The sequence below is a fragment of the Suncus etruscus genome, chromosome 12 (genome assembly GCF_024139225.1).
Source record: "Suncus etruscus isolate mSunEtr1 chromosome 12, mSunEtr1.pri.cur, whole genome shotgun sequence".
NCBI classification, from domain to species: Eukaryota; Metazoa; Chordata; class Mammalia; order Eulipotyphla; family Soricidae; genus Suncus; species Suncus etruscus.
In genome coordinates this window covers 37,107,195-37,131,461 of record NC_064859.1, presented here as the reverse complement: position 1 = coordinate 37,131,461, position 24,267 = coordinate 37,107,195, and the positions used below count along the sequence as shown (strand labels likewise).

Below are 24,267 nucleotides of genomic sequence, written 5' to 3'. Positions count from 1 at the left end.
TAGTTTCTTGCACTAACCCCACACAAAAATAAAGTATAGAGGACTTATTCTTCAGATATCTGTACAGTAAGGTAGGGTCAAGATGCCATTCATTTTTAATATTTCTTGTGAACTTTGGATCATTACAAGTCTTCATGAGCCAAGAGTGCAGGATGCAAACTAATGTGACTGATAGGCTGCGAGATGAATGGTGAGTCAAGTATCAGCGCACAGATGGTTCTGATTTGCTGAATTTTGTAGCTGCTGCAACTGAAGACATAAAATATCCTTCTAGTTATAAATTAGCTCTTTGGAAGCAAAACCTTGGCACCAGAGCTTTACAACCTTCAATTAGTAGGGAAAGAAGTATTTGAATGACTGTGGTATTGACATCTGTAGGCCTGCATAGTAATCATTCCTAATAGAAGAGAATATCTGTTTGAGGAGGTTTTGCATGGCTAATTAACTACCAGTGAGAATATGTAATTTTTTCATGATCTCCTGATTGTCACCTTTCTCTCATGATACAATTACATTTTATTGTAGCGAGTGCCTCACAAACCAATTGTCAGCACTATTTATGTATTGCAGAAAGCAGAACAAAAGTTCATGTTTAATAAAAAGCCACTGGATTTTGATCTTGGTAATTACTGAGACTTATTTTAACACTTATATTGACTTTTCTGTTTTTATCACTCCTGCAACAAAACAAAGAGCCATTTCCTTGACATAGTATTTCCCTGGCAATAATGGTCACCACTTAATCTATACTAATTTAACTAGATTCCCCCACCCACTTTTGGTAGCTTTTCAGTTTCATAGCTTAATTGAAATATAAAAGAGACCATTATGAAACTGATAGTATATTATATTCTCTGATATAAAATTCTAATTATTACCCACCAGAATTTTCAATTTCATCACATTCAAAGGATGCGAATCTATGTTGTGAATCTATTTTTTATATACAGAGACTGGAACACAAAACATTTTTTAGTGCTCTGCCAGACAAATATTTTATTCTTTCCTTTTGATGAAGGCCTTTTGATTACAAGTAAAAACAAGGACTGGAGAGATAGTACAAAAAGTAGGCACTTGTCTTGCATGCAACTTACCCAGGGTCGATTCTCAGCATCCCACTGAGTACTACGAGGAGTAGTTCCAGAATATAGCCAAGAGTAAGACCTGAATTGCCAGGTATGGCCCAGAAACAACAAAACAATGCAAAAAACCCAACATCAAGACTAATTGAATTTTAGGCCTTTGTTAATTTAAAAAAATTTTTAATATCTTTATTTAAACACCTTGATATGATTGTAGTTGGATTTCAGTCATATAAAGAATACCCACCTTCCTTAATTTTTATTAATTAGCATTTAATGTATAGACAGTAAAACTTGTGAATATATCATTAGCTAAAAATTTTAACTGATTTTTCAAGTACTTTCCTATTTCTATTTTATTTTTCTAGTATTTTAAATGCATAAATATATTTGTTAATTAAATTAATGATTTACTATATGTAGTTTAAACATTAAGTATCTTGGTTTTTATCTTTTGTTGTTTTCATATAAATTACAGTGTCCTAGTGTTGGTGTGGGGATGATGAGGCTTTTCTGGCTCGACCCAGCTCCTGTAGCTCAGCCCCTACAGCCTGGCAGGTCTGAAGGTTGCAGGATGAGGGTGGAGAGATTCACAAAGCTGTCAGATGAAGTTCCAGGAGTCAGCCAGCTTTATTTCACAGTCCTATCTGCCATGTACATTTCCTCACATGGCTTCTATGCTAAACCTTTTCCTAGCAGCCACTTCTCTGCTCCTTCTGGCTCTCTTTACCTCTGTCTCCCTTTCAGCTGCACTTCAGGCTTCCTTGCTAACCCTTTGCTGATGCTATTGCTGCTGTTTCTTTGCTGCTGCTTAACTGCTACTACTGAATCTGATGCTGAATCTCACTGTTGATTCTCACTTGCGCTTAACTTTTCTCTTTAACTCTCCTACTTAATCCCTCTCCTCACCGCCCCCCCCATCAGCCTCCTTTACCTGCCCATTTCAGGTGTGGGTAGTTCTGATCATTCAGGTGGGATAAATAAGAAGTGGGGGGGAGGGGATACCCATAACTTTTTATATTTAAATTTCATAATGTTGTAAGAAACAAAATAGTATATATTCAAAACTAAACTACAGTACTGTTTCCCCTGCATGATACAAGTATAAAATATTTCCCACACTTGATTGCTTCAATAAGAAAAATAATGTAAAGTTCAGAATGAGTAGCAATACTCTGAAATATTCTGATTCCAAATTCCTATTTTTGCCAGAGTCAGAAGAATCCCTTTATGATGTAATGTCAACATTTCTTGAGACTAGACTGAATACATTGTAGTTGTCAAATAAGGTGAACCTCTGGACTTCTAATTCTGGAATAACGATATTTTACAAGAAGCCAATGAATCAAAATTTTACCTTAAGTGATATATGTAAACTGTTTCTGTGATTCAGTTATAAAAGTTATGTTAAAAATTTTGGTGTTATTTTCCTCAATATGTGTGGCTGTACCTTTTAAATTTGGTATATGCATCATAAATTTGAACCATTTGATGCATCTAGCACTACAAAACCAGAAACAGATCTTTTTCAATATAGTAGCGACTCGAGTTGGGCAACAGGACAGAGAGATCATACTTCATATTATGGTGGATGGAAGTGGTGACTCTGATGGGGAGCTCCAATGGGGAGCTGGAAGATAGTACAGTGTTATGTATGAAATCATATCAGTAACAGTATTATAAAATACAGTGACTAAAGGGGTAAAAAAATCCCTGTGATATGTAGACTGGGGGGGTGACAGTGAAACTACTGGGGATTAGTAGAGTGAAGTAAACAATGGTAATGGGATTAATGTTGGAACATTGTATGACTGAAATTCAGTCATGACTTGAGGCACTGTAAATCGTGACGACTCAACTTTAAAAAAGGACAGAAGATCATAATACTTTTCAATTAAAAGAAAATCTTTTTGCCTCAATTATTATTGCCTCAAGATGATGATTTGTATACTTGAAATTACTCTCTAGTAGTTCTTGATCACTCCTGGGGTAGCACTGTCAAATTAAAGTAATAAATCATTAAGTCTACTACAGACTAATAAAATATCAGCTGAGATTTAATATCCAAAATTCAGTGAAGGAAACCATATTTTAGTAAGAATGTATATTGAAATAAGCCAAAGCTCTAAAATTCCCAGATGAGAATGCTGAAGCCAAGTTATTGGCTATGTATTGAATCATCTCTTGAATAAGGTTTAGAAATGTATCGACCAATATTTCTCTGGCTTATTATCATACCTGAATTCTTATTTTAATAGTATTGGTAATGGGGACCAAGTGTCACCCACCCATCCTCGTAAATGCTTTTCTAGGCAGAAAAGTTGCAATGTCAAAGCTAAAATGTTCAAATTATTCTGTATTTCAAATAGTAAATGTCTGTTCCTTCATCTATCATAAATCTAAGGTTCCCTTTGCAAATTCAGAAGTTTTACTGTTTGTTCATAGTAATTTTGTAGTGAATTTAAAAGTATAAATTTTTCAAGCTTTAATTTTCAAAATAATGTTTAATAATCTCATTTATTAGCTTCATTTAAGAAAAGTGGAATATAAATCCTCAGTGATGAGCATATTTTTAAATATTAGGAGTTTGAACGTATCACTGATTTTGTTGAATGGTGAAGGTAATAGATAATTAAAAGGATCTTATTTGAATAATTACTTTCTTATGAATGACACATATTTGGATAATATCATCCAATTTAGCTATGTTTATCTTTGAGAAAAATTTTACTCTTTTCCCAGTTTAAACTTAATCATCAATCTTTACTCTTATATTTTAAAAGTTTCCCTAGAAATATAGTTTCCATATTCTGGAAATACTTTCATTAGCTAGCAATGCCCATGAAGAACAACTAAACACCGGCTAACTGATAAGCAGATCCAGTAAACATCCTATCACAGGATGATTCAGAGGACTGAATATATCAGAACAAATTTTGTTTATATATCAAAGTATCCCTGGCTATTCTATATGAAGTACCCAGCCTACAGGAAGCACTAGAAAACTCAGTATTTCAAACAATCTTTGTATTAGAATATATCTCACAGTGATTGGCAAGCCAGTTTCTTTTTCTTAGGATAAAACTGTTCGAGAATCTTGGGAAGCCCTTTGTTTCACAATAAAATTGGGAAAAAAGACAACTAGAGAGACAGTACAGTGGGTAAGGTTTTTGTTTTTCAAAGTCAACCTAGGTTTGATCCCAGATACCATATGTTGTTTCCTGAACCTTGTCAGTGAACGGTCACTAAATATAGAGGCAGGAGTAAACCTTAAATGCTACTAGGGTTGACTCCAAAAAAAAAAATTATATTAGGAGACCAGTTGAGCAATATCTCAGAAGACAGTGAATTTTCCCAGTAAGTTCAGAGAGTGGAGAATGGAAATAACTATTGAATGATTAGGAAATAATTCCAATTACCAAGTTACTTAAAGGCAGTGTCTCTGCTATCCTTTGAGAAGCTATAATCTGGGAGGAATGATAAATAAAAAAAATGGTGTTGTGACTAGTTAGACCTAGCCTCAAAACACCAGCATATTTTAAAGAAGTGAACACAGTTAACAATGAAAACTATAAATCAAGAGAGTGCAAATTAAGACTGTTTGCCAAGTTAATGCTATTCATTCTCTATGTGGGCACTAAATACTCCATTATTTCCCTTGTACTGTTTCTATCTTCTATCCTCTTATTTAACTCATGGAATAAAAAGGTGATGACACCTTCAGCTGCTGTAAACTTGAAGCTACCAAACACATACTTTACATAAGGATATTCACAGTGGCTTCCAATCTTCCAGCTGTATTGTAGGATGACCTTCCATTTCTGTGTCTGCTTCAAGATTATTGAAAAGTTGATCATCTCCCAGATGATCATAGTATGAAAAAGGAAGTTTAGAGACAGCAGTAGATCTTAACCTCTGATACTGTATTACCATATTGAATCAAATGAACTATTATCTATCTGCACAAAGTTTGTTACCTAAAAATAAAAAGCAATATAAGCTTATTTTATACATTGCATTACTTAAGTCACTTCAACTAAGAATCTAATTAATAAGAATTTAAACTAAAAAGAAATACTGGATTTATTCTCAGCAAAGTATAATAATAAATTCATGTGCAGTTTTTAAATGTGAATTTTCAATAAAAATGTTTTTCAATAGCAAATTTTCTGTAGAGATAATTTCTAGAGCATATATATAACAGTCACACTATTTTTAATTGTGCTAAGAATTTTAATTTTTGTTCAGTTGATAATAAAGTATCTTTAACTATCTATATTTTCTGAAAGATCTGTTTGTTGGTTTTCTCTTTTTTTGAGGCTTGAAAATTTTTAACAATTTGAATTAATGTACTTAAGAACCCATTTGAAATGCAACTGAAAAGTTAATACATTTTTAAGTGTCTAGAGTTTTCATTATTTATTATTTATGCTATATTAACAGGCTGCTTTGCTAAAAGCTACAACAAAACAAGTCAATCATATACAAAATAGGTTAACAGAAATAAAAGGCAACAGTGAGAGCAGTACTGAGACCTATACAACACGGAGAAATGTAGAAAGTGAAGAGAAGCTGATTGGACTGTTGAACAATGAAACAGCTCAGGTGAGAGGGTTACTGTCTGGTATTTTTGGAGGGTGTGTAATGGACTATTTTTTTCTACCCTTATTACATTAGAATGTGACCTTGGGAAAGAAAAACAATTTTTATCCTAGAGTTGTATAGTTTTGTTAGTTTTCTTAAATGAAAAGACAGAAAATATCCTGTTTCATCAGTAAAATCAAAGTAATCAACACCAGTTTTCTCAGAAACAAAAAGACATTGATCACATATCTCAGATCTGATTACCTTATATAGCCAAGAAATGGAATAAAGTGCACACTTATTTGCATGCTATTTATGATCCATTATTTACTCTTTACATATTTCTACCTTTTTTTTACTAGCTACTAAAGTCTGGCCCTTATATAATAACCTAATATAAGTAAAATGTTTATCAATAAAGCTACATTTTTAAATTCTATATTTTTCTTGTCATTTGAGCATTTGGTTGACAAGGGACTTATGGTAACACATTCTAGTTACAACAAAGTTCTTTGTAATCTTTCTTTGACAAGAATCATACAATATACATCTACACTAAAAAGTTTTTTCTTCCAGATTCTTCAACATTTATATGATTTATATACTGTCCATTCCCCAAAATTATTTGAGGGAGTTTACAGTGTAAAATAGGATAATTTAATGCTCCCACTTTCAATCTCCCAACCATTCTTCAAAATTATTTTATCGAGCAGCTGGGAAGTTAATCACAAAACAGAGCATTGGATTTGGCACTGAACATCTTGGCAAGCAAGGCAAAAATTAGACACATGCTAGTTAGGCATTTCTCATCCAGAGAGAAAACATATAGGTTTATCTAGAGGAGGAAGTGTGTCTAAAATAGTACTAATTGGACTCTTCCATTTAATGTTATAGAATAATATCACTGAATTATTTTTTTACTTTAAACGTTATTTATTTATTTTATTTTATTTTTTGGTTTTGGGGACACACCCAGTGATGCTCAGGGGTTACTCCTGGCTATGAGAAATCAAAAAATGCTCCTGGCTTGGGGGACCATATGGGATACCAAAGGATCAAACCACGGTCCGAACTGGGCCAGCCATGTGCAAGACAAATGCCTATCACTGCACCACCACTCTGGCCCCTACTTTAAAATTTATATAAAGAAATATACTTTGGGGGCCGGCGAGGTGGTGCTAGAGGTAAGGTGTCTGCCTTGCAAGCGCTAGCCAAGGATCAGGATCATGGTTCGATCCCCCGGCGTCCCATATGGTTCCCCCAAGCCAGGGGCAATTTCTGAGCACTTAGCCGGGAGTAACCCCTGAGCATCAAACGGGTGCGGCCCGAAAAACCAAAAAAAAAAAAAAAAAAAAAAGAAATATACTTTGGTCAGATTTTTAATTTTCATTTTTAAAACTAAAGATATAATAGTGACAAAATTTTAGAAAATTTGACTTATCTTTTATAGTAGTGACATGCACCAAAATTGTTTGTATATGGGTCTAGGAAGGAAATACAGATGTCCAGGTTTTAATTGGAGTGTCCATGATGTGTATAGGTATATATTAACACTTCAGAAAGTTCCTTATTCTTGCTCTTAATCTCCTTCCTTCAGAAATAAGCACTAAACACACACACACACACACACACACACACATGCACGCACATGCACACGTGCACACACGCACACACACACACACACACACACACACACACACACACACACACAGATCTAACCCAGAACTACCTTACACATTCAAGGCAATTGATCTACCTAGCCTGTTATGATAGTCTTATTTCTTATTTTAATCACTGATTTAATTCCTTTTTTAACTTTTATATAATGTAGCCTTACAGTATGCATTCTTTTGGGTCTGGCTTCTTTCAGTTGCTAAGTTTTTTGTTTGGCTGGTTTGGGGGAAACACCCATAATGCAGAGGTCTTACTCCTTGAGCTGTGCTCAGGAAATAACTCCTAGTTCTGCTTAGGAGACTGTATTCAGTGTTTGTTGGGGACCAAACCAGGGTTAGATCCATAAAGGCAAGCACTTTAATCCTGTTTTTTTTTGTGTTTTTTTTTGAGATTTATTCATTTTGTCATACAGATAAGTAATTGGGGAAAGGGAGTTGTTTACTTAGCAGTACTCTATTGTATATAGCTTATATATACATATATATATATAATATATATATATATATATATATTTATATACACACACACACACACACACACACCAAAATGTGGATAACCATTCTCCTTTATGAGTACAAGGGTTGCTACTGACATTAGTTACCTTACATGAATTTGCTGTGACTATTCTGACACAACTGCTACAAATATGCATTTTTACAGAGAAATAGAATTGAAAGCTATTTATACAGGGTAAATTTACATTTCATATTAGTTCATATTATTACTCACCTGGTGATTGGTAACTTCAGGCAATTTTTGTGTGCTGACTACCTCTTCACATATCTTCTTTCATGGTGTCTTTTCAAGTGTATGACCTATTTTTACTTGGATAATTACAGTTTTTTTATCGAGCTATAGGGATTCTTTATAGATTCTACATACATATTTCTTTCACATTATTTGACTTGCCGATATCATCTGCAATTGTGAACTGTGTACCCTTCCTATTCAGTTATTTGCCTTTGTTATTTTTTTTCCTCAGGAATGTAATTTATCAACTCCTTTAATTTTTTTCTATGAAGATATTTGCTTATGTAAGGTCACAGTCATTTATAAATATATATAATTTTATTGAAGGTGTTAAGTTAGCTTTTATGTGAGTCACAAATCTATGAGCTGTTTCAGATCAGCTCTTATACATGGTGTGAAATAATGTTTCTTTTTGTCTACTATAGAAAGCCAGTTTCATCAAGCATCATTTGTTAAAAAGTTTATTTCACTTTTCAATTTTTTATTTCATTTTAAGATAAATTAAACTGCTAGTGTTTTTTTTTCAAGTCAGTTGACTAAATGAGTAAATTTGTAGATTCTAGAATCTATCAGTCTATTATCTGTCTTTAAACCAATAGCATGCTGCATCAGTTATTGCAACTTACAGAAAATTCTGAAATTAGATAATCCTTCAACCATGTTCTCTTCATCAAGACTGTTTGCCTTTAAGTCCTATTCTACTTCATAAATAAAAAAAAAAACAGCTTTTTGATTTTTACTAGAAATGTACAATGGGAAGTAGATGAGATCAAAAGATGAGAGTGCATACCTTGCATGTGTGTGACACTATGGTAGATCCCTAGTATCACATGACTTACCAATTATCTGAGAATTGTGACTCTGGTGACCCTGTTACCCATCACTGTGAACACCTAATTGACCTGCAGAGCTAGACTATTTTTCAGAATGATCTAAAGACCCATAAGAACTTCTGGGGAAATACATATTAAAAGCATAATGAATGGAATTTTATTGTACTGCACTACTTTAATATTATGGTTTTGGGTCACACCTATTAAAACTCAGAGGTTACTCCTGGCTCTGTGCTCAGGAATCATTCCTAGCAAGGCTTGGGGGGATCATATGTGATGCTGTGGTTTGAACCAAGGATGGCTGCATGCAAGACAAACATTCTACCTATCACTCTGGATCCCTGAACTGCACTAAATTTAAATATCAGTCTAGGAAATCCAACATCCCATCAAATTTGAGGCCTGTAATATGTGAACTCAGTGCCTCTTATTTATGTAGATTTTTATTAATTTATCTCAAAGTTTTCAAAATTTTTATAGACTCAAATATCTTTGAGTTTGAGAAAGATCTCGAAGAAAGATTCCTTGAGAAAGATATAAACATATTTCTCATAATGTGTAACAAGATGTTTAATATATTCAATCACATTTTGCTCTACATGTTTTGGTGTTTGAATTTCTTTGTACATTTTTTGGTGTGGGGAGGGCACTCCTGGTGCTCAGGGTTTACTCCTGGCTCTGAGCTCAGAAATTTTTCCTGGCTTGGGGGACCATATGGAATATCAGGGGATTGAACCATGGTTGACCTAGGTCAGCTGTGTGCAAGGCAAATGCCCTTGCTCCGGTCCCTATTTGTACTTATTGAGAAAAATCATATTTCTGTTATTGTTAGCAATATTTAGAAAAAGAAATAGAACTGATTATATATACTGACTTTGTGTTTTGGGGATTGTCTTTAATGTTTTATTTTAGTAGGTTTGTGGGTTTTTTGGGCAGATTCTTGGAATTTTCTACAATAATGTTTTTGAGATGTAGACCGTTTATCTTCTTTCTTTCCAATATGATACATTTCGTTATTTTTTTTCCATGCCTTTTACACATACTAGGAACCTTAGTTCTGTATTGGGTGAAACAGTGAGTAGGGCGACATCCTTACTCATCCCTGATCTTTGAGGAAAAGTGTTTTTTCACCATTAAATTTGATGTTAATTGCAGATTTTCCTAAATATCTTCTATAAGAAGATATCTATTTCTGGTTTGTTAATTAAAATTAGATAATGATGTATATTAAATGTTATGTAGATATATATGTTTGTAATTTACTTTTGGATAAACTGAACTTAGCCTTCATGTGCTCTTATACTGAATTCAGTTTTCTATTATTCCATTGAGGATTTCTGTATCTACGCTGATGTCATAATTGAATTATAATTTCTTCCTTTAAATATGCACGTGAAATTTTGTTTTCAGGTCATTATATGTTATATGAATTGGAAATGTCTATTTTTTGGAAAATGTTTCATTAAATGGGGCCCAATGAGTGATTCTCAGTGCAAAGAACTGAAGATGTTATAATTGGGCCCTGTAGTACCAAGGATCCCCAGGGCACCGCAGCTGTGTGCCGGAATCTCCAGGGCTGTACTCAGATACACTCATGAAATCATGTGATGCCAGGAATCACACCTGTATAGGTACAGCCCAGTTAGGGTCCTGATGGTTTTAGTTTTATTGTCACCCCAGCCCTGTAAGAAAAAATTAAATCATTAATATATTTTCTGCAATAGACACCAGTCACTAGATTTTTTCTTCTGTAAAGTTAGTTTTTGTTGTTGTTTTTTGGGCCACACCCGGTGACGCTCAGGGGTTACTCCTGGCTATGTGCTCAAAAGTTGCTCCTGGTTTGGGGGATCATATGCAGTCCGTCCTAGGCAAGGCAGACACCTTACCATTTGTGCCACTGCTCTGGCCCAAAAAAAGCTAGTAGTTTTTATCTTCCAGAGATAACCTGTCTCATAATCATTTCATCTAATTTTCAAATTTATCAGTTCATATTTTATCAACCTTTTAAACCCTTAATATTCATTTGATGTCTTTTTACATTGGTAAAATTGGATGCCTTCTTTTCTATAGTGACACTACATGTTCTTTTTTTTTTTTTTTTACAATCTTTTCAGGGAACAAACTGTTGAATTTGATTTTGTTATGCATGCATTAATTTTTATTCTTCACCATTTCTTATACTTATTTTGGATTTTATTTGGCGTTTCAATTTCATTGGGTCAAAGGGTAAATTTGTGATTTTTTTAGAGCCATTTTTCAGAGGCATAATTAAAGTTGTAGATATTTAAGCAGTACATGAACTTTATTTTACAATATTCCTTTTATTTTTCAGTTTTTGGAGCATACCCAATGATGCCCAGATTTGATACCTAAATCAGCACGTAGGGTTCAATTCTGGTTGGCTTTGGGTAGCATATTTGGTTCTGGAGATTAAATTCAGGTCAGCTTTGTGCAAGACAAGAGCTTTTCTAAATAAAAAAAATGACCAGTGTAGACTCTGAACAGTGTCAAGTTTCATTTTAGCCAGCACTTAACTTGGTGGCTTAACTTGTTTGACATGTGCTTTTGGGACTGGCCTAGAGGAATTATCTTAAATTATCTTTTTTTTTTTTTTTTTTTTTTTTTTTTTTTTTGGTTTTTGGGCCACACCCGGTAACGCTCAGGGGTTACTCCTGGCTATGCGCTCAGAAGTTGCTCCTGGCTTGGGGGACCATATGGGACGCCGGGGGATCGAACCGCGGTCCGTCCAAGGCCAGCGCAGGCAAGGCAGGCACCTTACCTCTTGCGCCACCGCCCGGCCCCATCTTAAATTATCTTAAGTTCTAGGTCTGAATTGTATTTCTCAAGAATCTCAGCCTTGTTTGTTTTCTGAACCTGCTCAGATACTTCATATACTTTATAAAACTCAAATATTTTGTGTTTACTTCATAGATTTTTAAAAGCAGGAGAGTTTTTACTAGTGACCAAAGTGTGTTGATGTTTCATAGCTTCCAATTGATTGTGATTTGTACCAGACATTTACTGTTCACAATGCAGGGTTCCTTGACAGCATCACTACCTGCCTATTGGAATGAGTTATTTTTCCAAAAAATGCTTCACTCTGTAGGACAACATCCTCCATCTTAGGTTATTCATTGGATGCCAACAGTACCTCCTTTCAGTTGTCATATATCAAAATATCTCCAGTCTCTTTTAAGTGTTTCATGTGAGTAAAATTAAAGAAGGCTGAGAACCAAAAACCTACCAAAATAAATTATATATCCTTTACTTTACAAAAGTACAGTATTCAAAACATTTGTTCTGGCATCACCTTTTGCTTCTAAGGAATAGACTTCGAGAATTCCGACTGAGATCTATATTTTTACAGAATCTCAAAAAGTATGCTTTCTATAATTTATAATATACCAGAGTAGACTAAGGAGACAGCAAACATTTTCATAAAAAGACCAGATTTGGGGGGATGGCTCTACTACTGCCTTTCTTGGGGTGCAAGTACAGCATCGTCCATCAAATGTGGGGCAGCCCTGAACTGGTCCCTGGTCTCCTCGATTCTATCTCACAATTCCCAAAAAGTTTGCCCTGTTGTATTCAGTCCCAGCAGCCCCGTGAGGAGCTGAGGAATGTGGGCATATCTATAGCTATGGCTGGTGCTTCCGTTAAAGTGGCATTGAAAATTCGTCCCTTCAATGCCTGTGAATTGAGCCTGGATGCCATGTTAAATCCCAGAGCAAATATGTCCCTGAAAGCTTCACCTTCGACTACTTCTATTGGTCACACCTCAGTTTGCAGCACTTCTATAGGGATATCAGAGAAGAGATGCTTCTCCATGCCTTTGAAAGTTACAACGTATACGTCTTTGCTAGTGGGTAAACGAGACTGGAAAATCTTAACACTATGATGGGCAGAAGGAGCCAAGGCAGCAGCTCTGTGAGGATCTCTTTTCTTGTGTTAGCAAAAACCAGAGTGCCCAGATAATCTTACTCTGTGAAGGTGAGCTATATGAAGATCTATTGAGAGGGTCTGAGACCTCTTGAACCCCAAGAGTAGGGACTCTCTACAGGTGCAGGAGCACCCCCATCCTGGGCCTCTATGTAAATTGGCTGTGACTTACTTCCTATGCTGACCTCATGGATTGTGAAAATAAGGCACAGAGCGTGGCTGCCAACAACATGGATGAGACTAGCAGCTGGTCCCATGCTGTCTTCACTATGTCTTTTACAAAAAGCTGCCATGACCAGTTTTCAGAACTGGATTCTAAGAAGGTTAATAAGATCAGTTTGGTAGACCTCACTGAGAATGAGAGAATTGACTCCTCAGAGATCTGAGGCATGCATCTGAAGGAAGGTGCCAACATCAATAAATCCCTGACTACTCTAGGAAAGGTCATCTCAGCCCTTGCAGGCATACAATCAAAGAAATGGAAGTCAGATTTTATCCCTTACAGGAACCTTGTGCTCACCTGGCTACTCAAGGAGAATTTGGGTGGAAACTCACACACAGCAATTATTGCAGCTTTGAGCTCTTATAAACTGAGACAAGGCTTGGTTAAGTATTTTGATGATTATCACCCCATTTGTTACTATTGTTGCTTATTAAATATAGACAAAGTAAATAGATTGCACAGAATATAATTCTCTCTTAAAACTTTAGCTTTATTTTCTCTGGAAGAATGTATCTTTTACTTCCATGAAAATGCTGCTTAGGTTAGATTACCATTGACTCCTTTTGTAATATATTTGATAGCAAATTTCCTTTTTCTTTGTGGCAAAGAAATTATTTTGGGGTTCCATAGGGAAAACTTTTATTTTTATATTTAGTGAATAAGGCTACCAAAACTTTAGGAATATTTTGCTTACTCTAATAAAATGTACATGAAAGTTCACCACCTAGTGTTAAGAGTTTATTTCTGGTGGTGCTCAGGGGACCAAACAAAGTGCCAGTGATAAAATTAGGGTCAGCTCTGTGCTAGGCAATAACCTTAGCTCCTGTATAATCTCCCTAATAGAAACGTTAAAAGAAGTCTTAAGTTCAGTGGCACAGGAAGCCATTACTTTACATACACACAAATACACATATTACTGAAGTTTAATGTTGCCTTGTACATATGTGTGTATGCTCTTGAGGTGTACCATTGCTTCATAACATTTCAGGTGTATCATATAAATTTTCATGTATACCACAGACAGTTCATTGAAAAAAAGTTCAATTCCATTCATCTTATTTCTTGATCCCTTGTATCTGATGTTGGCCATCTCCTTCCCCTCTATAGCCATTTGGTCATAGGTTCAAACACTTATTTTTATTTATTTAATTGGGCACTTAAGTTGTCTCCAAATATTTTATTATAATTCATGATAAATAAATGCATATACATTTAGTATTCTTGTATTTTTGGATACTCAGAAGTAAAAATCATAGTCAATGGGATTTATATTCTTATTTTCTAATGAATAATAATACTATTTTATTTAATGGCTGCATCAACTCATACTGCCACCACCAGTTTAAAAGAATTTTTCCTCACCACATCTCTCCGACAACATATCTCATCTTATGACACTAAACAGTTCTCACAGGGCCAGAGCGATAGCACAGTGGTAGGGCATTTGCCTTGCAAGCAGCAGACCCAGGACAGATCTGAGTTTGATTCCCTGCATCCCATATGGTCTCCCAAGCCAGAAGCGATTTCTGTGTGCAGAACTAGTGACACCCTGAGTGTTACCAGGTGAGGCCCAAAAACCAAAAATAAAATAAAATAAACAGTTCTCACAGATGGTAGGTAATATCTGTTATTTGATTTGATTTGCACTAAACTAAAAATAAGAGGTATCTTTTCGTGTGCCTATTGGATATTAGAGACATACTGATGGATACCTACCCATTTTTTTACCTTTATCTTTTGCTGGCAAAGGTGGAAAAACCTTTATCTCCACCCCCTTATTCTCACACCCCATATCCAAAATACCTCAGCAGGATGAACTCATCAGTAGCAGCTTTTGAGTATTTCAGATTGTGTTTCACTCTCACCTCACCTAAGTTATTTCTTTTTTGGGGTGAGGGGGATCACACCTGATGACACTCAGGAGTTACTCCTAGTTCTGTGCTCATAAATCACCCTGGGCAGGCTCGGGGGACCATATGGGATGCCAAGAATCGAACTACCATCTGTCCTGGGTCAAATGTGTGCAAGGCAAATGCCCTATTGCTGTGCTATCGCTTCGGCCCCTTGCCTAAGTTATTTTTGAGATGTCTGATGATGACCCTAGTGGGAATACATTTATCCCTTTCCTAGCTATCTTTAATATTTAATACTGTCTTGGTATGGTTTTTTTTCATTTAGATAACTATATTTTCTTTGAGTTCATGATTTTGTATATTCAGACTTTATAAGTTCTCAACTATTATTTCTTCAGAAGAGTTTTCTGCTTCCTTCTCTCCACCTTCTCCACCTTATATTTCCTTTTCTGATGGGCTCAGGTTAAATCACAATGTATCTTCATTTTTTAAAAATTATTTTTCTCTCAAGGGGCTGGAGAGATAGTATGCAAAAAGATGGTGGTTCAAACCCAAGCATCCGATATGTTCCCCTGAGCCTGCCAGGGGCGATTTCTGAGCATAGAGCCAGAAGAGTAACCTCTGAGCACTGCTGGGTGTGACCCCAAAACCAAAAAACAAAGTATTTTTCTCTCTTCCGTGTAGATCATATCTAGATTTCTCTGTTACCTTATAAACTTGATCCTTCTACTTATAAATTCATTAAGTCCTCAGCTTAATGAATGCTTTTGTGAGTTTTTTTTTTTTTTATCTCTGAGTTTCTTCATGATAGCTACTTTGAATTCACTTCCTATTCAGATATAATTGTAAGGAAGAACAAAATCTTACCCATCTTATAGTGTCTGAAAGGATGTAATTCTCCTTATGATGTCCTATTACCTTGAGGTCTCTAGTTGTCTGGTAGTCTATTTTTTGGTCTGACAGGTTATTTTTAATCACATTTTATTGACTTGCTTAAAATTTTGAAAATTGCATTATTTTAGTTTACTTTTCTAGCATGTGGCTCTATTGCTTTTTGTCTCTTTCTTTTTTGTTTCTGCTGTCTGCTGTAGTTGCCATTAAATAAACTGGATGTCTAGATTAGTAGTTGTCTACATGTTTACAACTATGGAATAGTCACTAAGGATATTTACATATTAATATTTACCCTAATACCACCATATATTCAAGTGTTTGAGGTGTTATGTGGCAGTTTACTTTTTCTCATATTTTTCCAGATTAACATGAAATTTCTGTGGACAACAACCAACAGTTATTGGTCTAGCATGTAGTCAGTAACTAGAGAGGGGCTTAGAGGAGACAAACTACTGTCATAGAGGTTATGGGGAGGCTAGTTTCTTTGAATGACAACAACTTTGGTGTCCAAGATTTGAGACCTGGTGTTCTATCCACTGTTGACATTTCTTTTTCCATTGTTGATATTTTGAATGTTGAAGATCCCATGTGATGAGTGTGTGTGAGTCATTCAGATCATTCTTTGTTGTTTGTTGTGTCTCATGCTAACAAATAAGATAACAAAGATTTCCCAGTTCTGTTCTTTATTACATTAAAAATAAAAGCTTCCTCTCCTGTATTTTCCCTTCCTCCCTAAAGCTTTTGGTGGCCTGATGGCTCTTTTATCACTGTCCTCTCCATATTGCCAGTTCTATGCACACAGATATACTGATCTCTTTGGCATTTCTTCTAATGCAGTCTGTCTCTGAGTGAAATGGTTGCTTCAACCACATCACTTCATTTTGGTTTTTTTGATGGCATTGATTTCTGGTTATTTCTAGATGCTGCCACTGTGAGTTAAGAAAGAAATGTCCTCTTTCTTTTGAAAGAGAGCTACAGTCTTTCATTGTCATCATATTATATAATTTTATCTTCTAAATCCGTTTTTATTATCTTTTGTAATTAAGTAATTTCTGAGGCACTGCTTTACAGTGCTATTAATGAGTTTCATGTATGCATCATTTAACACTCACCAACAGTACTGACTTCCTTTCCCTAAGGATCCTAAGGTTCCATTCAAACAACCTCCGCTTGCCCTCCTGGAAGCCCTTCACCCTACCCTCCATTCAGATTCTGTAGACAAATCTTCAGCTCTTTTGCGTTTGGCCATTTGTTGCTCCTTTATTCTGTACTTTTAAATCCCACAAAAGATCAACTTTTCCTTTTGAATCACTTCACTAAGCATGATACCCTCTAAAGAACTTTGGCTTTATATACATATATGAGTACCTCTTTGGTTTTATATATATATATAAAGTCTTAACCTTCAAAAACTCTTCGTGATACAAACTGTAAAGGGGATTTGGAAGGGAATTATTTTTCATAGTTCAGAGTAATACTTAACAAAAATTTTGATATATGCAAATTGGTTCTAAGATAATTTGAGACAATATCCAGAAATGTCTCTCGCTCCTTTATTTTGGAGAGCCTACCTTCTCCTTTTATTATTTTTATCATTAACTTAGAAAAGTATTCACAAAAACAAAGAAAAATATTTTTCTTTTATAACTGTTATTTTTATTAAGTCATATGACACAGTACAACTATCCAACAAATAAACACTTTACTAATGTTTATTTCCAAAATATTTAATTTGGGGGCCGGAGAGATAGCATGGAGGTAAGGCGTTTGCCTTGCATGCATCCCATATGGTCCCCCGAGCCTGCCAGGAGCGATTTTTGAGCATAGAGCCAGGAATCACCCCTGAGTACCGCCAGGTGTGACCCCAAAACCAAAAAAAAAAAAAAAAACCAAAACCAAAATAAAATTCTTAATTTTCTTTTTTCTTAATTCTAGGTAGTTTTCTTTTTTTTTTTTTTATTAACATGACAAATGATACAAGGAGAGGTATCTGGTATCTGGTCAGCAGAGTGAAACAGATAAAACAATGTTTGGATTTGGGGTTTTGGTTATTAGAAATGGTGTTAAAATGTAATTACTACAAATCAATAAAGGTTGCCCAAAATATTATTAATAGTCAAAGTAATGTCAGTCATTGTCTCAACTGAGAAAATTCAATTTTGAACTTCTTTCCTAGGTCATTTCTTAAATCAATGTTTAACCCTCTTCCTACTGTGGCTTCCTTTTGATTTGGTTTAATTTCTAGGGCCTTTCTTTCCTAATGTTTGGCCCCTCACGCTTACCTGGTTGCTGGTTTACATAATTTTCACATTTCCATATGAAATGCTCATATGAATTATCTCTAAAACCTCAATAACCCACTTTTAGCTCCAAAAGAACCAATTATATCATCCAGACTTAGCATTTTGCTAATGGTAAGTTATTTTAAAATCCAGCCTCCAAAATTACCTTCTCAGGCAAAATATCTTGTGTAACAATTTTATTTAGCATTTTTGTTAGCAAAATACGTGAATAATTGATATCTAACAAGCTACATATATATTTTTCCATAGGAAAACACAAGGAGGAGACAACAGTTTTCTCAGTTTCAAGAATGTTTCAATGAAGCAAAACGTTCTCCACAAAAATCCAGCTGTACACAGTTCCCAAATTCATTTTATGGAACTCAACAAGAGTTTACCAGTCCATATAGACTCAAAAAGTCAAGAATTCCATCTTGGGACACATATACTTCCACAACTGCTCTGGAGGTCTCAGATTTAGAAAGTTCTACTCGTGAAAAGACACGAGCAGATGTGTATTATTATGGCATCATCTTCCTCTGTCTTTTGCTGTTAGTATATCTTGCTTTACATTTTCTCTGAAGATAATTTTCCAAATTTCCAGTTCTTTACAGAGATACCATATTCTTTTTCTTTTAGGGTTTCCTCCCAGATATTTTCAAGGTAATTGGCTTGTAAAGAGAGAAAATACAATTAAACAATGTTTATAGATATTCTAAAAACTACAAATGCTTTAATTAGAAATGGTGTCACAGTATAATTTGGAAAACACTTTTTTTTGGGGGGGTGTTTGGGTCACACCCGACAGCGCTCAGGGGTTACTACTGGCTCCACGCTCAGAAATCACTCCTGGCAGGCTCTGGGGACCATATGGGATACCAGGATTTGAACCAATGACCTTCTGCATGAAAGGCAAACGCCTTAACTCCATGCTATCTCTCTGGCCCCTGGAAAACACTTTTAAAAGTGTTCTACCACTTAAGTCACAGCCCCAACATAAAAACTTTTCATAAGTTTTAGATCATTAAGAAATCTAGAAGAAGAGGAGTTAATGTTTATGTGATCAAGGAAACAACTTAAAACTGAAATATATCTGCCAGAAATTTTCTTTATTTTCTCAAATGCTTAGAAAAACATTTTATAAATTTGATATATTAGCTTATCTTAAAGAAAAGCATATTTATGAAATGTGATTACATACCTTACTACAATAGGGACATTCACCAAATATGATGTTAAAACTCTGTCTGACAGTTGGCAGTCCTCTCAACCACTAATTTTTTTTAAAACAACAAGAGAAAAATACAAAATTGGCAAGAGTAAGTGGTTACAGAACGAATTTTAAAGTCAAGTATCAATTATTTTTAACCAAAATTCTAAGCCCATTAAAGAATTTGATTTAAAAAAACTATATACTTTCTATATTTTCTATATTTTAACTGGGCCTAATATATGATTTGTTTGTTGTTTTTTTTTTGAGCCATACCTGGTGATGCTCAGGGGTTACTCCTGGCTATGTGCTCCTGGCTATGTCCCCCTAGCTTGGGGGACCATAAGGGACTATGGGATCGAACTGCAATCTATCCTAGGTTAGGGCATGCAAGGAAGACGCCTTACCACTTGTGCCACTGCTCTGGCCCTGAAGCCTAATATATGATTTTATATGAGGTAGTTCCTTTATTTATATTTGCCACTGTTAAATGCAGAAAGCACCAACTACTATGACTGAGCTCAGAAATGAGAAGATATGCTCTTAAGGAATGCTTCACATACATTATATAAAAAATGATATTTGAATCTTGTGATATATTCAGATTATAAAATGCATCTTCTCAGCATCAAAAGTAGAACTATAGTAAAATTACACTGTAACTATTAAAATCAACACTATTAAATCTGATGTAAAGGCTCCATAGTGCTAGATTCCTAATATTACCACCATTATTACCATCTGGATGAGTTAGAAAGTTTCTTTTATTATTATGAGATATTCACTGAAAGATGCCAATGTACCATCAATTAGTTCTGCATAATATATTCATGATACATCTTTCCCCTTTTGGATAATTTAGGTCATCATTACTTACCACGATGATGAAAGGAAGCTGATTGGCATGTAGGATAAACAGTTTAAGGACTTAATGGAACAGGGATCTTTACTGAACAAACGAGATTTTAAACTATATAGTCTCAATAAGTCTACTTAATATTTTGGTTAGCTAAAAAAATATCTATGTTATTTTTACCTCATATAAGCATATTTGATGGAAAGGTTGTCCACACTGTGAATTATCACATACTTGATCAGGAATGGCACCATCAAGTTGATAGGCATAACAAATTCCACAATCCATAGAAAAATCCTTCAAAAATTAAAGATGGGTATAGAAGTCAGAGAGATAGTATAGGAGTTTAGGCACTTTGTTTGTATATATGGTTGGTCCTGATTTGACTCCTGAAATCATGTATCTCTTAACAGCCAGGAGTATTCCAGTAGTGGCCTCCATTCTGCCCAAGAAAAAGAATGTTTTTAAAATATGTAATGAAATATGAAATGAATATGGTAGTTTCCAACTTCCAGTTTGTAGGTACAGAAATGTCGAAAACCACTGGGATAGATATAAATTTTTATATAAGTGATTTTGTCACTATTTAAGTTATTAGAACAGGAAGAATTTTTTCACAAAAAACTTTCTAATATGCTACATCAATACAATGATACATTCATATTGTAATGGTGGGAACTGACATTAGTGATTAATTAAAAATTCTGTAGCATTTTAGTGGTCTACAACTTCAGTATTTTTGTCAAAAAATTTCTGGGGTCATTTAAAGGGCTGGAGCATATGTTTCATATGCTGGAGTCTTGGAGTCTGTACCCACACTGCATGTTCCCTGAACACTCAGGAGGAAATCCTCCTGCCCCCAGCAATATATATATATATATATATATATATATATATATATCCATTTTTGTAAAACTACTTTTCTATTTTTCATAAACACTGTAAAAGCTAATTAAAAAGTCTTAGTCATCCATGAGCCAACAGGATAAAAAATCCAAACAATTCATTAGCTACTTTAGACCTTTCCCCTTATTTTTAATAAATAACCACTTAACTGTTACAAAGATACTACAAAAGTATACTTATAACCACCAATCAAAGGTTAATAGGTTCTTTGATGCAACTATAATATGTAGTCCAAAAGTCTTTATGAAGTATTCTGTTTCTTCTCTTTCAGTCTCTTCTTTTCTCTGGTGACTTGATATCCAATCAGAATTATACTATTGTGCAGTACAAATCATAATAATAATTATAATAGTGCAATAATAGTTATACTATTGTACTATTCTTTTGGGTATCAAAGAAGTGGAAAAAAAAAAACTTACCGATTTTTCCAAGACAGTACGAGCTGGAAAATCGATTTCTAAAACATCTTTCAAATTTTGTAACACAGTATTTTCTGTATCCCTAAAATCATGCAGATATATTTTTATTAAATTTGTAAATTATAGAAAAGTAGCAAAAATAGTGATTACAACGATATTTACCATAAGTGTATGTTTCTGCTCAACTTGATTCCCAAAGGTTTTGTCACTAGAGATTTAAAGGGAAAACACTTTTAATGTCTTAATAAAAAAGTAATAACTATAGGAGTTTTTACTGTTAATTTTTTTTAAAGTCACACTTGACAGAATTTCTTTTAAAGCTATAACTTATGTGTAACATTGTTTTAGCTATGCAATATGCTGATATTCAATATCTCTCACAGTAGTTGTATGAGCACTTTTAGGGTCATAATAGGATCACTTCTCTCACTGTAATTGAAAAATAAAATGCAAAAAAAAAAATACACAAAACACAATGGAGATGATTCCAAATGAGGAAACATTTTCATTTAAAGCAATCACAATTAAGAGCAGGTCAAATAGCTCAAAGGACTAATCACATGTTTAAAGTCCTGTGTTCAAACCCTAGCAGAGCCAGAATTGTCCTACTGACCCTCACAACACCAAGCCTGATCATTGAGCTATTAGGCCCACTTTGCCAGGCTCTCAGAAAGTGCCCACAGGACTCCAACAACCACTGAAGAGGCCTGCATTAAATAAATTATAAATAAATGAAAAAATCACCACTCAAAGTTCATATTTTAATGGCAGTATATAATAATTTAATAGATCTATTCAAAATATTTAAATCTTGATTTTCATACCATGATCAGCGCCAAGAAAGCAGCATTCAGGAAGCATAGTAGGATGCCTAGGGTCTACCTCAATGTTTAATGAAGCATTATGCCCTAAAATATTAAAAGTTTTAGAAAGAACAATGATCAAGCAAGGATATTTTTAATAGTTTGTTTTTTAATATTGATTTTAAAGCAAATAAAAGATTAATCATATATTAGAAATACATTTTATAAAGCATCACTAATAGTGATATAGCTATTTTTATAAAAGTACAATTATTTTGTTCCATGTGAAGCTTTCCCATATAAATCGACTCTAATAATTAATAATATTATTTGCATACATATACATAGAGGATGCCAGGGGTTGAACACAAGGAGGCTGTTTACAAGGCAAGTGCCCTATTTGCTGTTGTCTTTCTAGCCGAAAGTTCCAATTACCATTAAACTAGAGATTACTTGTTTAATTTTTTTAAAATCTAGTTTTCAGGACCTAAGATTATATATATCTCTCTCTATATATATAGTTAAAATGTACTAATAGTAAAAATTTCAGAAATTTTACTTCTAATTTTTGAAGATATTATAAAGATCATTTTAGTTTTTTTATTTGTAAAATATCTTGATAAATGCCATACACTATAATTCATAGTACAAATCATAATTTATTTGCAGTATTTTTAAATTCATACAAAAAAAGCCTCACTTAAGAGTCCAGTATTATGTTTAGATTCACTTTTCAAAGTTATACAAAGAAATGCTCATTCTTTTGCCCTACCTAAGACAATCCTCCGTGCTTTTGCACTCCGTGTTGGTTTTTCTGGCTCAAGTACCCAAGTCTTCTCATCAATTTCATCCATAACATCCCAGAATGCCTTCAGTGATTCTAATGCTGATGAAAACTGATTGTGAATACTTATTAAGGAACTCTGGAGAAAGACAAAAACTAAATTAAATTTACTGAACTATCAACAATAGTTCTTTTATTTAAATAATTTAGAATTTAGTTTGTTTGTTTGTTTTTGGCCACACCTGGTGATGCTCAGGGGTTACTCCTGGCTATGTACTCAGAAATGGCTCCTGCTTGGGGGACCATATGGGATGCCAGGTGATCGAACCATGGTCCATCCTAAGCTAGTGAGAGCAATTTTGAAATGTCCTATTAGCCAAAGTTACTAAAAAATTTAAAATCCTCACTATTTCACTATCATAAAAATTATTTTTGTCACTAGACTTTATGCCTAGTGGATAAATAAAAATGTTATTTATTTATTTTTGGTTTTGGGGCCACACTCGGTGATGCTTAGGAGTTACTCCTGGCTATTCGCTCAGAAATTGCTCCTGGCTTGGGGGACCATATGGGATGCCGGGGAATCGAACAGCAGTCCATCCTAGGTTAGCATGTGCAAGGCAAATGCCTTACCGCTGTACAACTGCTCTGGCCCCAATAATAAGGTTTATAAAACTTATTTTTAGTGCCTCAGAAATAACAGTCAGGTAAGGCTTTTTTGTATTCAGCCAACCTAGTTCTAATACCCAGTACTGTATACGGTATCACAGTCCCACAGGAATGATCCCTGTGTACAGAGCCAGAAATAACCATGCACACAAATGAATGTGGTCCCAAAATAAAATAACAACAAAATCCCAACCAAAACCCATAAAACCTTGTTTTTATACTATGTAATAATAATCACTAATTTTAAAATGATATACCTATAACTTTTTAAAATGTAACAATAATAATAATCTATAACTTTAATACATACATTACACACACACACACATATATATATATATATATATATGTATGTATGTATGTATCTATATTGGCCACAATTACTGAGTCAAGTGAAGTACTATTTATAATTTGATTACCCCAATCCTAAACACTGTATCTATATCTATATAGATAAACACTATAAATGTATAGTAGTTATATTCTAAGGTGACTTTGGATTTGAA

The 24,267-nt window shown here is 34.4% G+C and overlaps 2 protein-coding genes across 2 annotated transcripts in view; one reads left to right on the top strand and one right to left on the bottom strand.

Moving 5' to 3' along the window:
• VRK2 (VRK serine/threonine kinase 2) overlaps nt 1-18,697 on the top strand; it is an 88,397-nt gene extending 69,700 nt beyond the window's left edge. Inside the window, exons 12-13 of the mRNA XM_049784787.1 lie at nt 5,526-5,687; nt 18,385-18,697. Of these exons, the coding sequence (XP_049640744.1) occupies nt 5,526-5,687; nt 18,385-18,696 (474 nt within the window). The 3' untranslated portion in view covers nt 18,697. The remainder of the gene's footprint in view (nt 1-5,525; nt 5,688-18,384) is intronic.
• Nucleotides 18,647-24,267, bottom strand: part of FANCL (FA complementation group L) — a 92,449-nt gene continuing 86,828 nt past the window's right edge. Inside the window, exons 10-16 of the mRNA XM_049784586.1 lie at nt 23,081-23,231; nt 22,330-22,413; nt 21,668-21,713; nt 21,506-21,587; nt 20,361-20,477; nt 19,316-19,387; nt 18,647-18,785 (exon numbers count right to left, since the gene is read on the bottom strand). Of these exons, the coding sequence (XP_049640543.1) occupies nt 18,750-18,785; nt 19,316-19,387; nt 20,361-20,477; nt 21,506-21,587; nt 21,668-21,713; nt 22,330-22,413; nt 23,081-23,231 (588 nt within the window). The 3' untranslated portion in view covers nt 18,647-18,749. The remainder of the gene's footprint in view (nt 18,786-19,315; nt 19,388-20,360; nt 20,478-21,505; nt 21,588-21,667; nt 21,714-22,329; nt 22,414-23,080; nt 23,232-24,267) is intronic.